General features: G+C 43.9%; 1 protein-coding gene across 4 annotated transcripts in view; it reads left to right on the top strand.

Moving 5' to 3' along the window:
* The window catches only part of LOC109909915 (phosphatidylinositol 5-phosphate 4-kinase type-2 alpha), a 35,208-nt gene extending 16,925 nt beyond the window's left edge, over positions 1-18,283 (top strand). The window contains exons 2-11 of one of the 4 annotated variants that reach the window (XM_031796554.1): positions 5,876-5,973; positions 6,067-6,163; positions 6,770-6,922; positions 7,030-7,176; positions 7,265-7,303; positions 10,034-10,144; positions 11,960-12,073; positions 12,220-12,457; positions 12,832-12,935; positions 13,041-18,283. In XM_031796554.1, coding sequence (XP_031652414.1) covers positions 5,876-5,973; positions 6,067-6,163; positions 6,770-6,922; positions 7,030-7,176; positions 7,265-7,303; positions 10,034-10,144; positions 11,960-12,073; positions 12,220-12,457; positions 12,832-12,935; positions 13,041-13,121 — 1,182 coding nt within the window. In that variant the 3' untranslated portion in view covers positions 13,122-18,283. Of the gene's footprint in view, positions 1-5,875; positions 5,974-6,066; positions 6,164-6,769; positions 6,923-7,029; positions 7,177-7,264; positions 7,304-10,030; positions 10,145-11,959; positions 12,074-12,219; positions 12,458-12,831; positions 12,936-13,040 lie in introns of all 4 variants that reach the window. The other 3 variants (XM_020509000.2, XM_020508999.2, XM_020509001.2) reach the window with 3 other exon arrangements.
* The last annotated feature ends 245 nt before the right edge of the window (positions 18,284-18,528 follow it).

The raw sequence follows: 18,528 nt of genomic DNA, 5'->3' as shown, positions 1-18,528 counted from the left end.
ATGTGCCTTTAGAGGCCATGCAATTCAGTATTCATATATAAAACAAAAGAAATTTAAATCAAAAGAAATATAGAAATGTCTGCTCTACCCAAAATTACAACCAACTAATTGCAGCATTACCACAAAAATGGAAGAGGCAAGTAGAAGTGGGGAAAAGTATGGTACTTGTATGTCGGCCCTGTATTAAAGAACATAAATGGTTAAAAAAAAGTGAAACTTTTTTCCAATTTCATTTAAGGACCCAAAAACAGCTGTGCCATATAAATTGCAAAATTGTTGGGAAGAGATTTACGATGTACCCATTCCATGGCCCGTGGTTTATGAATTGATACGCAAAACAACGCCGGATTCAAAACGTCTAATATTTAAATTTAAATTACTATACAAAATTCTTACAACCAATAGAATGTTATATACACTGGGGCAAAAAAGTATTTAGTCAGCCACCAATTGTGCAAGTTCTCCCACTTTGGAGGGAGTTTAAAGTCCGTATTGCTCAGCAACAGCCCCAGAGGAGATCTGCATGGAGGAATGGGCCAAAATACCAGCAACAGTGTGTGAACCTTGTGAAGACTTACAGAAAACGTTTGACCTCTGTCATTGCCAACAAAGGGTATATAACAAAGTATTGAGAAACTTTTGTTATTGACCAAATACTTATTTTCCACCATAATTTGCAATTAAATTCATTAAAAATCCTACAATGTGATTTTCTGGATTTTTTTTCTTTCTCATTTTGTCTGACATAGTTGAAGTGTACCTATGATGAAAATTACAGGCCTCTCATCTTTTTAAGTGGGAGAACTTGCACAATTGGTGGCTGACTAAATACTTTTTTGCCCCACTGTATATGGGGGATACAATCTTCCCAGCTCTGCAGATTTTGCTGTGAGGAGGCAGAGTCATTAGATCATTTATTTTTGTATTGTCCATTTGTAGCTCGTTTTTGGTCACAGGTCCAGGAATGGCTGAAGAATTGCAACATTTGTCTAGAACTAACACTGCAGATAGCAATACTGGTTGTTTTTAAAAAGCCATAGTCAATCAATCAATAGAATAATTATTTTAGCAAAAATGTTTATTTTTAATTTACACTCTGTAGAAGCTATGAGAATAGAAAGGTTCAGTACTTTTGGTAAGCATCACAGCACAGTTGAAAAATATATGGCAAATAGAAATCCAATATGGATGGTGTTGAGAGATAGATGGGAGGGGTTGAATGGAGCTGAAGGGTGGGACTGGATGGTGTTACGAGATAAGATGGGAGGGGTTGAATGGAGCTGAAGGGTGGGACTGGATGGTGTTGCGAGATAGATGGGAGGGGTTGAATGGAGCTGAAGGGTGGGACTGGATGGTGTTGAGAGATAGATGGGAGGGGTTGAATGGAGCTGAAGGGTGGGACTGGATGGTATTGAGAGATAAATGGGAGGGGTTGAATGGAGCTGAAGGGTGGGACTGGATGGTGTTGAGAGATAGATGGGAGGGGTTGAATGGAGCTGAAGGGTGGGACTAATAAGATAACTAATGTAAAACATACGGGGTCTATAAAATGTATATAGGTTCAGAAATTGAAATAGCACAGTTACAAATAGAAATCAAACTGGATGGACATCAGAAATAAAGGAAGGACTAAAAACAAACAAAATATAACTATTGTAAAATAGATTGTAAAATGTGTGTAATATGTAGAAACTGAAGGTAGAAGCCTAAGTGTTATTGTTTATTAGTTTACTCCAATTGGGGGAAGGGTGGAAGGGTTTGTGGGGAATAATAAATATATATTATTTTTTTAAAGTATGTGTATATGGATACATATTTACCCCCCAAAATATATGGGGGATTGGAAATTATGCAGACAATTACATTGATGGAAGCAACAATCTTTCCGCAATATTAATATTGTTGGAAAAATTACTTGTGTCCTTATCAAAGTAGATGTCCTAACCGACTTGCCAAAACTATAGTTTGTTAACAAGAAATTTGTGGAGGGGTTGAAAAACTAGTTTTAATGACTCCAACCTAAGTGTATGTAAATGTCTGACTTGAACTATGTATGTATGTATGTGTGCATTGCACAAGTAGCTATATTATCACTTTGTATTTTATGTACATACATACATACAGACAGACAACCATGCACACATTTAAAACAATACTCTACTTATCCTTTTATCTATAGAATGTATTGCACAAGTAGCTATATATGTTTTTATCACTTTGTATTTTATGTACGTACGTACGGTGAGGGAAAAAAGTATTTGATCCCCTGCTGATTGTGTACATTTGCCCACTGACAAAGAAATTATCAGTCTAATCTTAATGGTAGGTTTATTTGAACAGTGAAAGACAGAATAACAACAAAAAAGTCCAGAAAAACGCATGTCAAAAATGTTTACAATTTATTTGCATTTTAATGAGGGAAATAAGTATTTGACCCCCTCTCAATCAGAAAGATTTCTGGCTCCCAGGTGTCTTTTTATACAGGTAACGAGCTGAGATTAGGAGCACACTCTTAAAGGGAGTGCTCCTAATCTCAGTTTGTTACCTGTATTAAAGACACCAGTCCACAGAAGCAATCAATCAGATTCCAAACTCTCCACCATGGCAAAGACCAAAGAGCTCTCCAAGGATGTCAGGGACAAGATTGTATACCTACACAAGGCTGGAATGGGCTACAAGACCATCACCAAGCAGCTTGGTGAGAAGGTGACAACAGTTGGTGCGATTATTCGCAAATGGAAGAATCACAAAAGAACTGTCAATCTCCCTTGGCCTGGGGCTCCATGCAAGATCTCACCTCGTGGAGTTGCAATGATCATGAGAACGGTGAGGAATCAGCCCAGAACTACATGGGAGGATCTTGTCAATGATCTCAAGGCAGCCGGGACCATAATCACCAAGAAAATAATGGGTAACACTACGCCGTGAAGGTCTAAAATCCTGCAGCGCCCGCAAGGTCCCCCTGCTCAAGAAAGCACATATACATGCCCGTCTGAAGTTTGCTAATGAACATCTGATTGAGTCAGAGGATAACTGGGTGAAAGTGTTGTGGTCAGATGAGACCAAAATGGAGCTCTTTGGCATCAACTCAACTCGCTGTGTTTGGAGGAGGAGGAATGCTGCCTATGACCCCAAGAACACCATCCCCACCTTCAAACATAGAGGTGGAAACGTTATGCTTTGGGGGTGTTTTTCTGCTAAGGGGACAGGACAACTTCACCGCATCAAAGGGACGATGGACGGGGCCATGTACCATCAAATCTTGGGTGAGAACCTCCTTCCCTCAGCCAGGGCATTGAAAATGGGTCGTGGATGGGTATTCCAGCATGACATTGACCCAAAACACACGGCCAAGGCAACAAAGAAGTGGCTCAAGAAGAAGCACATTAAGGTCCTTGAGTGGCCTAGCCAGTCTCCAGACCTTAATCCCAGAAAATATGTGGAGGGAGCTGAAGGTTTGAGTTGCCAAATGTCAGCCTCTAAACCTGAATGACTTGGAGAAGATCTGCAAAGAGGAGTGGGACAAAATCCCTCCTGAGATGTGTGCAAACCTGGTGGCCAACTGCAAGAAACGTCTGACCTCTGTGATTGCCAACAAGAGTTTTGACACTAAGTACTAAGTCATGTTTTGCAGAGGGGTCAAATACTTATGTCCCTCATTAAAATGCAAATCAATTTAGAACATTTTAGATGTTGTTGTTGTTATTCTGTCTCTCACTGTTCAAATAAACCTACCATTAAAGTTATAGACTGATCCCTTCTTTGTCAGTGGGCAAATGGACAAAATCAGCAGGGGATCAAATACTTTCCCCCCTCATTGTATGTATACATGTATGTATGTATGCATGTATGCATGCAGGCATGCATGCTGTACCAGTCAAAAGTTTGGACACCTACTCATTTGAGTTTTTTTTTTTTTTGTTGCTATTTTCTAAATTGTAGAATAATAGTGAAGACATCAAAACTATAAAATAACACATATGGAATCATGTAGTAACCAAAAAGTGTTAAACAAATATATTTTAGATTCTTCAAAGTAACCACCATTTGCCTTTGACAGCTTTGCAATTGGGTTTTCGGGTGATTGTGGAGGCCAGGTCATCTGATGCAGCACTCATCACTCTCCTTCTTGGTCAATTAGCCTTTACGCAGCCTCGAGGTTGGTGTTTTGGGTCATTGTCCTGTTAAAAAACAATAATTCCACTAAGCGCAAATTAGATGGAAAGGCGTGCGCCCCGTGGAGGATTCGAACTTGCACCGCAAGTGGCAATAGATGTCAGGAGCTTGGCCCCATACAGCTGTGATCTAACCGTCCAGAGCCGTCGACTCTTGCAATGCACAATTATATTATCAGAGTGTGCCATTGGACTTCTGGTAGGTATGTTTTAGTGATAAAGAGAAGATCGTTGCCGACAGAGATGGCCGCTTCGCGTTCCTAGGAAACTATGCAGTAATTATATTTTTTACGTGTTATTTCTTACATTGGTACCCAAGGTAATCTTTAGGTTTCACTACATACAGTCGGGAGGAACTACTGAAATATAAGAGCAACGTCAACTCGCCATCATTACGACCAGGAATATGACTTTCCCGAAGCGGATCCTGTGTTCTGCCTTCCACCCAGGACAATGGATCGGATCCCACCCGGCGACCCAAAACAACGACGTAAAAGAGCGGTCTTCTGGTCAGGCTCCGGAGACGGGCACATCGCGCACCACTCCCTAGCATACTACTCGCCAATGTCCAGTCTCTTGACAATAAGGTTGATGAAATCCGAGTTTTGGAATTGTTTGGTTAGATTACTCGTTGGTTAATACTGCATTGTCGGATCTAGAAGCAGATGCATTTCGCTACACTCGCATTAACATCTGCTAACCATGTGTATGTGACAATTAAAATTTGATTTGATTTGAACTACATTTACCTTCCCCCAAAATGTATATTTATGAACAGTTCCCTGATCCCCAACTTCTCACCTGAAGGCATTTTTTTTTTAACATTTGAAGGGGTTGGGCAAAGAGTTGAGGTTGAGAGTTACTCTGACTTTTCCTGCTAGATGTTTTTTCTAAGACCCCTTTTCCATCTGTTCGACCAGAAATCAAATGTTTTGGGTGGAAATATGTATAATGCCTTAATGTCTCAAATATAGACTCTTAGCTTTCATTTGACACCCAATTTGACATTATCCTATGACCTTCACTTGTTTTGTGCTCATGGGTCCTTTCACATGGAAATGACTCTCATTGGGTAATTGTAAAACCATTGTCTCATTGGCCCTGGCCTCATGATGTTTGTAACAGACCTATAAGTCTAGAGTGGCTGCTATAGTAAGTAGTTCATGAAGTAGTTAATAAAACCATAGACTGTGGACCTGAACAGCCTCTCAGCATGACACACGCACATAGTGACACACAGAGCTGGAAACTGATTATGACAATCTGTCTCCAGCCCCATCCCTCAATCTGTGTGAGTCACAGGCACTGATGCCTGCAGGCAGTTTTAAAGATCCCTGCTGTCTTAAGGCTAGCTTGACTACAACCCTGTCCCTGCCCGCCGCCGCCTCCCCACACACTGTCTCGTGTTGGATTCAAAAACCTTGTTTCACATTTCAGGAAATACAGAATGTCTAGTCAATGTTGTTGTTTAGGTGTTTTAGTACTGTGCTGAAACAAAAGCCTGCACAACCAGGAATGATGGTCACTGAGCTAAAGACACAGATGAAGGGGATGTGAGGAGTATGGAGGTCAGAGGTGCTGTATGCTCATCTTGAATAAAAGGACAAGCTTCTGGATTTGACTAACATTAGTTCAATCTGATCGGATGTTTATATTTAGTCATTACTCTACAATAACACTATGCTTTCTCTCGCTCTCAGATCAATGAGTTGAGCCATGTTCAGATCCCTATCATGCTGATGCCTGATGACTTCAAGGCCTACTCTAAGATCAAGGTGGACAATCACCTCTTCAACAAGTAAGTGTACAGACGCACACAACACACACTAATCAAAATGCTCTGATGTTAAATGTCCATCTCAATAACAGCTTGTACTGTGTATGTGTGTAGGGAAAACATGCCGAGCCATTTCAAGTTTAAGGAGTACTGTCCTCTGGTGTTCCGCAACCTTAGAGAACGTTTTGGCATCGACGACCAGGATTTCCAGGTACACGCACGCAGAAGCAGACTGAACACCTCTCTCTGTCTTCTGAATCTTGCTATATTTCTTTCATGTTTATTGCCAAGTTTCTCTCTTTGTCAGTACCCTCGGAATACAGTTTTACACACAGAGTTAGTGTGTGCTCTGTGTTGGCATTAGGGAAGTCTGTGTGTTCTGGTCCTCTGAAGCTGTCTTTTTGTCTCATGTTTATATCACGGTGGAGGGAGAAAGAGTGGGTGAGGGTAGGAAGAACCACACATGGAGGGGGGAAGGGGTTACAGAGAGGAGTGGGGTAGGGAAGGGATGTGTCTCTGGGGTTGCTCTGGAGGGCATCAGATGTGTGCTGGGGGCAGGAGGGTGGCACACACCCAGGGGAAGGAGGGGTGTCTGTCCACACACACACTCGAGCGCACACACAGTGGCTGGGCTGGTGCAGGGTGTGAGCAATGGATAGAAGGGCCTTAGAGGCCTGCCTGACTTCAGCTGTCTCTGACAATCACACACTGTCTCTTTCTCTCCCACAATTTCTCGCTCACATTCTCTCTATAGATTCAAAAACTGTTTCAGATTTTTACAGAAATGCGTGATTCACTGTTCTCTCTCTGTTTGTAGAACTCCCTAACCCGTGCAGCTCCGTTAAACAGTGATTCCCAGGGTCGGAGTGGGGCTCGCTTCCACACCTCCTACGACAAACGCTACGTCATCAAAACAATCACCAGTGAGGATGTGGCTGAGATGCACAACATCCTCAAGAAGTACCACCAGGTACACACACACACACACACACACACACACACACACACACACACACACACACCTCAAGAAGTACCAAAGTACAATCCAACTCTCCTCCAATGCTTCTATTTCTCTAGTTCATAGTGGAGTGTCATGGCAACACGCTGCTGCCTCAGTTCCTGGGGATGTACCGCCTCACAGTGGACGGAGACGAGACCTACATGATCGTCACCAGGAATGTCTTCTCCCACCGCCTCTCTGTCTACAAAAAATATGACCTCAAGGTAGGTAGGTAGGTAGGGGTGGGAGGGAGGGGATAATTGGAGACTTTCATAAGGAAAAAGGAATGTCTGACATCTTTCTGTCTATCAGGGCTCCACTGTGGCCAGGGAGGCCAGCGACAAGGAGAAGGTACAGTAATTTACACACACACACAAATCAACCAGACATATACATGGTGTGTTTTAGTGTATTGATATAGATACTGATTACGGAGTTTGATTCTGATTCCTGGCCATTCCCTGTCCTAAAAAAGCCATATGGGGGGGAACCGAGGAAGGGAGGGACCGACGGCGGGACCGACGGTGCCGGGGGGGAACCAGGGGATGGGGGGAGGGACCGACGGAGGGGGGGATGGACGGAGGGAGGGGACTGAGGGAGGGATGGACTGAGAGAGGAACAGAGGGAGGAAGGAGGGACCGAGGGAGGGAGAGAGCTGTGTGTTAACACCTGGTCCATTAAACCAACAGCTTCTGTCCATTACCTACCGGCCCTTCCTTATGTCATCAACTACATGGCTCCACTTCTACTGAGCTGGTTTGCTTTGGTTTTTGGGGTGGGGCTGGAGGTAGTTCAAACTGTTCATCTTCTTCTGTTAAGACCCCTGCCCATTATACTCACCATACTCTTGCACGCTCCATGTGTCTTCAGTTTGCTGCTGCTACAGCAGTCCCATTGCTTCCCCTGCTTGCTGTCTGTGTGTGAGAGACAGAGATGTGTGTGCCAAATGCTTTGTTTGTCTTCTAGAGAGTGAATGTTTTTTTGTGTGTGTGCGTTTACATTCCTGGAATATTTGATCAGATGCTGTTTGTTGTATGCTTCAGTTTTCTGGTAATGAGAGCAGACTTTCTTTGAGAGTGAATGAGTGAATCAGCCCAGAGCTGTGTGGTCTAAATATATGGCTCTGATTCAGCCAATGGCAGTTGTACAAACAGAACACAGGCTTTGTGATTCTGCAACCTTCCCTGTTGGCAGGAATCTTCCCTGCAGTGTGGGAAAGTGCGATGTGGTGTGAACTGGCATGTGAGACTGAACTTTTCGGCATATTTTGTGTGAGTTTGTGTGCGTGTCTGAGTATCTAGATCATCATTTGAACCCGACAGGCCGGCTCTTTCCTCCTAAAACTGTAGAAGCTTGGCCGGGTGGAACACCAAAACCAGCGGGGCGTTGTAACTTCGGGGAACCCCTCAGTCTAAATATAGCCCTCTGAGGAAGAGAATAGGGACTTAAATGGAAGTACAGAAGCTGTTGATCACACACTGTACTACACAGTAAGCGCTCTTCTCTCAGCTTAATGTGTCACTATTACAGAATGCCAATAGTAATTTCTGACAGATCAGCGATAACGGACTAGCCAAGATGTGGAACGACTTGAATTGTTCAATTTACAACCACAACGGCTGCAGTACTACGACAAGTACCTACTGCTGCTGCTTTTACCACAGTCCCGGCATTCAGTTGTTCACTGTTTATTCCTAAAAGTTTGACATCCCACACACACACACACACATTGTATGCTCACAGAAATCCGTGAACAGGCATGCCATGACCACCCACCATCACTGTTCAATTACATGACTTGTGAATGAATTAAAGGCCTTCTCACATTGAGTAGGTGTGTGTGTGTGTGTGTGTGTGTGTGTGTGTGTGTGTGTGTGTGTGTTCAGGCATGACTACTTTGCACTATCATGTTTCATCTCTAATGGCAAACTGGCTTTAAATACAAATTTTCAAAATTTTCACGATAGGTTGATTCATTGGTTAGTTGGTAAAAAGTTGTGATAGGCACTGCTGTGTATTCATGAATACAAGAGGGGTGAATGGAGGTACAAGGTATTTGGTTTGTGTTGAGGTACATCGTAGTTAGTATGTGTTAGGTGGTGTAATGTGTGTAACAGCCGTATGGTGTGTAGTGTTTCACACACAAACAACAAGCACTCTTGACTGATTGCATGCCCCCCCTACCCATGCACGTTCTCTGCATGGTCCTACATCTCTAGGTTCGTCTCCAACACCTCCACCAACCACTCTGTTCTGCATGCTGTAGACTCGCTTGTCCTACTGTCCTCACATGGAACCTGGACTTCTATTTCACATCAACATATTCATACTTTACAGCCAGGGTGGGCAATGGGGCTGCAGTATGCATTGTGCGGGGTTTTGTTCCAGCCCAGCTCTTAACACACCTAATTCAAGTGATCTCGTCACAGTCAATGTTTAGTCCATGAATAGTGATGTGATTAGGAATCAATTGTGTTAGTGCTGGGCTGAAACAAAAGCCTGCACTCCCAGCTTCCCCCTGGGTCCAGAGATTTGTCATGGTACCTGTTTACCACTATAGATCTCTGCTATCTAACGTTGTTATTGTTTCCTCTCCCTGGGTTCCTCCTGCCAGCTGGTAGTGGTGTTATTAACACTGTTAGCTACCGGCTGGCCCTCCCTACAGGCGACATGGCTTTTACCTGACATAGTCTGTCTTAGCAGCAGTCTAAAAGAACACCTGAAATGCCACCCTAGCTGCTACAGAGCTTTCTTATGCGCACAAAACCGGAGGATATGCAGATTCTGTTTACACTTAGCAGATGCTTTATCCAAAGAGATTTTCAGTACAGTGAGAGCATACAATTTAGTATGTGTATGTGATCCCTGCGGGAATTGAACCTGTAACCTTGGCTTTTCTAGCAGCACTTGCCAGGCTGTACACTCTTTCAGAAGTTCTCTTTCCTTGCCGCGCTTTAAACTAATACAGTTTGTATATTTCTTAAACACTTGCCTTTCCTTAAAACTTCCTTCCTTCCTGTCCCCGGCTCTCTCCTCTCATCCTCCTACCTCCATCCCTCCCTCGCTCCCCTCTTCTAGCAGCCACGCCCTCCTGAGGATGCGCCACCGCGGCCCAAATCTAACGTTCAGCAAAGGCTGCAAACGCTGCGGATCGCCACGCGCTTTTACTGCGCCATGAAACACGTAAGAGACGTAAGGAACAAGGCCAGGCATGCTCAATCTATCTACCTATCAAATGATATTATAAAACCAAGTCCAGGCATGCTCAATTTATCAGATCAATCGTATCATTTTATTTTCATAGCTTTTTCAGATTCATGTAATGACGGATACAGGACATCTGCAATGAACTGACATGTAGAAAACAGGCAGATGGAACTGGCTTATTCTGGAACAGTTTTTCACACGGCTGTTTTTTCCCCCTTTCCTCTATGGCTATTGACTCTCAACCAATCACTTTCACTTCCTGTCAATCAGAAATACACACACACAGTGTAATGATGCTGTACCTCTGAGTGTGTGTCAGCGTCTGAAATGGCACCCTATTCCCTATATAGTGCACTGCTTTTGACCAGGGCCCATCAGTCCCCCTGGCTAAAAGTGTGCGCTATTTAGGGAAAACGGGTGCTATTTCAGACACAACCTGTGTGTAGCTGACACCGATTCCCATTCGGTGTTGACGGGCAGGCAGAGAGAGACACGTGACTGGTTAGAACAGCTGTTGTCTGAGCATGCCCAAAGCACAGCACCACTGGGCTGCAGCTGCTCACCACCAGGCCTGGCCTCTCCATTCCTCTCCTGTCCTTCCTGACCAATAATCACAATCCTGCAGTACTATCATCCACACCAAGCTGTTTCACTGACTGCTTTTGGTTTTATTGACCTTTTATTTACCTGGAGGTTTGACTGTATATTTGTTGATACTTCAGTTGGTGATCTGTTACAATTCTCCTGTTCTCTCTCGCCAAGCTGAGACAAATGCACTATCGAGCGACCTCACTCACATCCGATGTACCACAAACTTCCTGTAGCGCACTGGTAATGATGATAGAGCTCAGAGATCCTTCATGTCATTCTATGATGATGCCGTTCAAAAAAACTGCCTTCGGTCACCTGATTGAAGGCCTTGTGCAATGGCCCTCTGATCGATCTTTTCTCTACCCTGCTCTCATTGTTTTTCTCTCATTTTCTCCCTCTTTCTCTCACATTCTCTCTCTCTCTCGGCTGTTTTCATCTCACTTCATCTATTCTGTCTATTACTGCTACTCTACCATGTCAGCCCAGTCTACCTCTGAACCACAATCATTATGTACAGCACCTGATCTACTGCTTGTATGAGCTGCTCTATACTTTCTCTGATATCTGAACTGATCATTGAGCGATTTAGAGTGGTTGATCAGGAAGATGAGTGTTTGGGAAGAGATTGAGGATGCATAGAATGGGTGGATGGATATTTGCAATGTATATTATTTTCAGGATGATGTCTGTAGCTGGTACTAGTGTGCCTCTACCTGCTGGTTGACTCTCCACATTATTATAACGTTCACCTATCTGAGTGTGCAAGAGAGCCTCAGCCATTGCAGCATTGTTTGTGGTCTTTGTTGCTATATGTGTGTGAGTTTGTGTGGCCGCTTTTCCCTTGCTGCCGTAGAACTGCTTCTGTCAGCTCTCTGAGCAGTGCTGCTGCTGTGACCTCATTTCCTGCTCACTCCTTCCTTTGTGCCACAGAATAACACCCCCTCCTGACCCCCCCCCCCCCCCCCCGCAGACCACAGGCCACACATGGTGCTGTAGCCAGATGGCTCAATGGAAACTCACAAGCCTCCATAGAACTCCCACTGTCTTTAACTGTTGTTTATGTGTCACAGATCACTTAATTCAATGAGTCAGTTAGTTGGATCATTTTATAGATTGTACATTTGGACTCCTTTCTAATAATGTAATTAGTTATAGAGTCCAGGTGTGTCCTCTGCTGTCCTGACTGTGTTTGTCTGTGCGGGGCGTCAGGCCAAGGAGCTGCCCACCTACAAGGACAACGACTTCATCAACGATGGACAGAAGATCTACATTGACGATGACAACAAGAAGATGTTCCTGGAGAAACTACGTAAAGACGTGGAGGTGTGTGTGTGGTTCTGTTATTTCTTCTGGTGTGAGTGAATAAATACTTGAGTTGGATTAATCCTGGTCTCACTCTTACCAAAAGTTTAATTCTCCCCTTTTACTCTCCATTACTTTATTCTATGTCTCCCTCTCCCTCCCTCCAGTTCCTGGCCCAGTTGAAGCTGATGGACTACAGTCTGCTGGTGGGGATCCATGACGTGGAGCGGGCTGAGCAGGAGGAAGTAGAGAGTGAGGATAACGAGGGGGATGATGAGGGGGAGAGTGACGGAGGGATTGGCACTCCCCCGGACTCCCCCAGTAACACCCTGGACAGCACCAAGCCCCTGTCCCCGGGGGAGTTTGACCCCACCATAGACGTCTATGCCATCAAGAGCAACGACAGTGAGTGGAGAGGGGCAATGAGGGAGGAGAAGGAAAGGGATAGAGGAGGGGTACAGAAGACTAAAAAGCAAACAGTTCACTTCAAATCAGTGGGTCAGAAATACCAAATAGATGAGCAGTATGGTTGTAGCCCTCTCGTGGCTTCATGTTATATAATTAAGCAATATACCACGGCTAAGGGCTGTTCTTAGGCACAACGCAGCACGGTTGGCCTGGATACAGCCCTTAGCCGTGGTATATTGGCCATATACCACAAACACCCGAGGTGCTTTATTGCTATTATAAACTGGTTACCAACATGTCAGCCAATCAGCATTCAGGGATTGAACCACCCAGTTCATAATATAGGGATAATCCTGTGTGTCTGTGTCCAGGTGCTCCTAGGAAGGAGGTGTACTTCATGGCGGTCATTGACATTCTGCAGCATTACGATGCCAAGAAGAAGGCTGCTCATGCTGCTAAGACCGTCAAACATGGGGTGTGTGTGTGAGGTCACATGCCTACTTCTCTGTTGGTGTAAATGTTGTGTGTTTGGGTTTCTTCCCTTGACTGATTGTCGTCCACCGTGTGTCTCCCCCTGCAGGCGGGAGCTGAAATCTCCACGGTAAACCCAGAGCAGTACTCCAAGAGGTTCTACGACTTCATCACCACCATTCTCTCATAGCCCCCAGGGGAAGGGGAGGGGGCACTTAGGAAGAGGAGAGATGGAGGAAAGCAAATGGAGAGAAGGGATGGGTGAGGGTGGGGTATTGCGCTCCATCTCTCCGTCAGCAAGGGTGTCCCTCTCAGCAGCTAATACCATCATTCGTTTACATTCATCTTCTCCGCTGTTACATTGAACAGGAGAACTGCTATTCTAGGTTCTAGTCCGTACTTTTTTATTAGTTTGTTTTGTTTACTTTGGGAATGTTTTTTTTACTGCCTCTTAACACCACGTCCTCAACCTGCATTGTTTTTGTTTGTTTGTTCTGCATTCCTTTTTGGGGGGGGGGGGTAGAATGAGGATGAACAGGGCTGTGATTGGATAACATTAGTGCGGTCACTCAGATTAAATAGTATAGGATGAAGTGCACCTTGAGGCTTATCCAATGGCTCGTCTTCAGGAAGTATGAAGCAGTCTTCCATTTGACCTTCAGCCAGTCCATCCAATCGCCATTTAGTACAACCCTGCCCCAGCCAAAGCTACTTTCCTATTTGTCCCATCATCCATCACTTTCCCTTTAGACCCTCCTGGCAGTGGATGTTACTCCTCCATTCTCACCTTACACTGCTATCCCCCTGTCACACACACACTGCTCTCCTCTACCCCTCCCTCCATATACAAGATAAGTTAAGATGAGTTATGTTTAGTAAGACAGGGAGCTGGTCAGTAGAGCTGTGTTTAATAAGACGGGGAGCTGGTCAGTAGAGCTGTGTTTAATAAGACTGGGAGCTGGTCAGTAGAGCTGTGTTTAATAAGACGGGGAGCTGGTCAGTAGAGCTGTGTTTAATAAGACGGGGAGCTGGTCAGTAGAGCTGTGTTTAATAAGACGGGCAGCTGGTCAGTAGAGCTGTGTTTAATGAGACGGGGAGCTGGTCAGTAGAGCTGTGTTTAATAAGACGGGCAGCTGGTCAGTAGAGCTGTGTTTAATAAGACGGGCAGCTGGTCAGTAGAGCTGTGTTTAATAAGACGGGGAGCTGGTCAGTAGAGCTGTGTTTAATAAGACGGGCAGCTGGTCAGTAGAGCTGTGTTTAATGAGACGGGGAGCTGGTCAGTAGAGCTGTGTTTAATGAGACGGGCAGCTGGTCAGTAGAGCTGTGTTTAATGAGATGGGGAGCTGGTCAGTAGAGCTGTGTGTGATTTATGACATCACTGACTGATCTGGTTTGTCTCATTCTGGATAGTTACCAGGAAGTTGGTGTGTGACTTCCTGTGGGAAAGGGCAGGGCGGTGGTGTGATCCTTCATGGACCTTTGATCCTGCATTGCCATCAGCACCTTAAACAAATCATTGCACTTTTTATGTTGTTAAACATAGGATTTTTTTAGTTCTGTTACATGTGCTGCAACAAAAGCACTGTTTGAAGCTATCGAACTGTGCCCCAAGATTTTTGATGGGGGTGTATTAGGGATGAGGGAAAGTGTCTTGTCTGGAAGGCACTAGGGAGTAGGAGAGACTACAGGTGGGTTTGGGACAGGGCCTGAATGTAGTGAGCAGCAGAGAGAGAGGAGGGGTGTGTTCAGGACCGACAGCCCAGTGTTTACCTCTGGCATCGTACCTGCCTGAACCAGAGTCTTAGCCACATCTGTCTGTCTCAGGTCTCCAACCCCGGCCCTGAAGAGGTACTGGGTATGCAGGCTTTTACTCCAGCCCAGCACTAGCACACCTGATTCAGCTAATTTTGGTCCAGACTGAAGACCTTGATTAGTTGGTTATTTGAATCTGTATGTGTAGTTATGGATCCCCATTAGCTGCTGCCAAGGCACCAGCTAATTTTCCTGGGGTCTGGCAAAATTAAGGCAGTTATACAATTTTAAAAACATTACAATACATTCATAAGAGATTTAACAACACACTGTGTGCCCTTAGGCCCCTACTCCACTACCACATATCAACCAAACAAAATCCATGTGTACGATTGTGTGTAATGCGTATGAATATGTCTGCGCCTATGTTTTGTGTTGCTTCAGGTGTTTTAAAGCTGGGCTGGAACAAAAGCCTGCACACCTAGTAGGTCTCCAGGACCGGAGTTGGAAAACCCTGAGACATACAAAGATCTCTACATATGGTTCAGGCCTGAATCGGACATGTCTCAGGTTTTCATGAGAGAGGGAGAAGGGGAGGGTGGGGAAGAGGTGCTGGGTTGTAGAAAAATATGCTTTTGTTTAAGTGGTGACATCATGCCAACCTGTCAGCCTCTCCTTTGAACATTTGTCTGTTATTCAGACTTGTTGGTGTTTTTGAAAGGTTGTTTATCTCTGAATTTGGCAGGTTTGAATTGACTTGGTAAATTTGTATATTTTGCACAAAAAGGAACCAAATGTTATGCATCCGATCCTGACTGGTTGCTGTGGTCTTAACAAGGGAAACACAATATCATTATACCTGTACCAGAACCATATACACACTGGGTGTACAAAACATTAGGAACTCCTACCTAATATTGTGTTTCACCCCCTTTTCCATCAGGGCATGGACTCTACAAGGTGTCGAAAGTGTTCTACAGGGATGTTGACTCAGACTTCCCACAGTTATCAAGTTGGCCGGAAGTCCTTTTAGTGGGGGACCATTCTTGATACACACAGGAAACTGTTGAGCCTTTAAAACCTAGCAGCATTGCAGTTCTTGACACAAACTGGTGCGCCTGGCACTTACTACCATACCCCGTTCAAAAGGCACTTAAATCTTTTGTCTTGCCCATTCACCCTCTGAATGGCACACATGCACAATCCATGTATCAAGGCTTAAAAATCCTTCATTAACCGGTCTCCTCCCTTTCATCAACCCTGATTTGAAGAGGATTTAACAGGTGACATCAATAAGGGATAGTGTTCACCTGGTCAGTATGTTATGGAAAGAGCAGGTGTTCCTAATGTTTTGTACAGAGTGTATACTGTTTATTACTCTCTCTATATATATGGCTCTGACTTGTACCAAGTGAGAAGAGTCTGTGGTGTTTTATCTGTGATTGGTAACCAACTAAAACCAGTAACATTGTCCTCTACTATTCTATCACAAGCAAAAAGCTTCCATATTGTTTTAGATGCATAGATTATATTCACATATATTTTTACATTGCATTTAAGTCATTAAATATAATTGTATTTTAAAGCACCACCCTTTGAGTGAATGACAGTGTTGGGTTATATGAAGAATGATACTGCTTGAATTTGTACAATGCTTGTACGTACTGTAAAAACAAAACAAATGCATGTTGCAGGAATACGCTTTCTTCCTCCTATGTCTTGGCTGTTTAGATCCATTGTAGCTCTCCTAGACTTAACCCCATCTGAGTCTCTCCTTACCATGCTTTAAACTGTATTTGTATCATATACACTGTGTAAGAGGTGTGCCTTTATACTCCAAATTATTTACATTTTTACCTTTTTTTTTTAAACTTTTTGTTTATAAAGTATAAAGTTTATTTTAATAATAGGGTGGTTACTTTGAGATGTATCCTCAGTTTTATTTTCCACCTTTTCTCCCTCCCTGTGTAGTAAGTGTTTTCAATCTATTATTGTTATGGAGTCAAATTGACAATTTTATTGACTGAGTTTTCAAACAAAACTAATATGTCAGTCTCAATTGTGGTAATTTTATGGGTAGAATATAGTCATTAGGCACTGATCCAGTTTACCTTCCCCAAATCCTAACCTTGCCATTTGGGGGGAAACTGCAAATCTGAACATAGATCAGTGTCTAGGGACAACGTCTACCTCCTCCCTGGTGTGGAGATGGCATCTATGCTGATGTTAACCCTTCGTTCCTCGCTGCTTCTGTCTCAGTAAATACCTTTTTGTTTGTGTCGTGGCTGTGGTGTGTGTCTGTGACTGTCGTGATGGTGTTTGTCGGGCTTGTCCTCTGACCACTTCCTCAAGTTTGAGTGTGTCTGACATGGCACCATATTCCCCAGAACAGTGCAATTATTTTGACAAGAGCCCACTTAGGGCTAAGGATTATAGTTAGATGGGTTCTGGTCATAGGTAGTGCACTATTTAGGGAATCGGGTGCTATTTCAGATGCAGACTACACTCTTAGGAGTCGCTCCCCCCTGTCCGCCATCTAATGTTAACGTCACTGCATCGTCACTGCTCACTAAGCCCTAACCTTTTTAGGTTAAGGGGAAACGTCTACCTGCTCCACCTTCCACCCACTGGCCAGCTATCACTTTCCTCACAAACAGGACTCAAAAAGAGGATACAGCTCTGTTTGGCCTTGATGGCTTCCTGTAGTCAAGGTGAGCACGCTTTGAGAGAAAACAGAGTGTTGTTTTTGCTCTAGGAGGATGGAGGCTGGATCCATAGAGAATATGCTGCCATGTCACAGACTTGGACAATGACACATATCTTTACTCACTGAGCCCCAGTCCAGTAGGATATAGGTGGCTGGTTTTGTCCATTGTTGGCTGGTCCTTCAACCCTCACCCTCTGCGTAAAGGCTTCAATATCCCCCTACTAAACCTACCATTTTGCCAAAAGCAACTTTTCCTATCTATGTGCGTTCATCTACAGTCAAAACGACCCCACATATTAGCTTTAACATATTGTAAGGTGTAAATGTACCGGTTTGATTGAATCTGTACATTTTTTAATGGGAGTGTGTGTGTGTGTCACAGATGGGTGTTTAATGTTCACAGCTGTTGGGACAGACTGGTGGGAGGTTTATATGTGGAGTTGTAACTGTTTTGGGAAATAAGACATGACTTGGGCTTGACAGACTCTGCAGGGGCAGAATTTTCTCAATTTCTTCTCAGAAAGGATTTGAAGTTGATAATACTCATGGAATTAACTCCAATAAAACAAAATACTGTTACAAAATAAATACGTTTGTTGGAATTAATAGGCAGACAGACTAGATGACTATAAAGGTTTTGGTGAGAGATCTTCCCTGCAGATTGTGTCCTGTCTGTAATGATGCCCCAGAGTCCTTGCTAACTGTTGCTAAAGTGTTGTGCGTGTGTATTGCTGTCTGCTGGTGGTCAGTGGGAGTAAACTGTTGTGTGCTGTGAGGGAGGCTAACTCATGTTCTATGATGTTTATTGTTCAACACAATAATAATAATAAACTCCATTCCATAAGCATTTGCTCAAATACAATAAAGCACTTGGTCTGCTAAACTAAAGTCTGCTTAGAATACTGTGCTTTTCCATTATTGTCACCATCTGACGGTCTTTTGGGCTTTATTAATTCATGTGTCCTGTATTTTTCAAGGTAGTGCCATTGAGAAGCGTCTTTTTTTTCGGGAGGAAGACTTAAGGCGGCTACACATACAGGACACCACTAAAACTACATGCTACTTAAAGGAGATTCAAAATGGAATCACAAATGATATACAAACTCTTCCAACTGTGACACAGGCACATTCTATTACA

This window comes from Oncorhynchus kisutch, linkage group LG18 (genome assembly GCF_002021735.2).
Source record: "Oncorhynchus kisutch isolate 150728-3 linkage group LG18, Okis_V2, whole genome shotgun sequence".
NCBI lineage: Eukaryota > Metazoa > Chordata > Actinopteri > Salmoniformes > Salmonidae > Oncorhynchus > Oncorhynchus kisutch.
The sequence above is the reverse complement of the archived record's forward strand: the minus strand, read 5'-3'. Positions and strand labels throughout refer to the sequence as shown.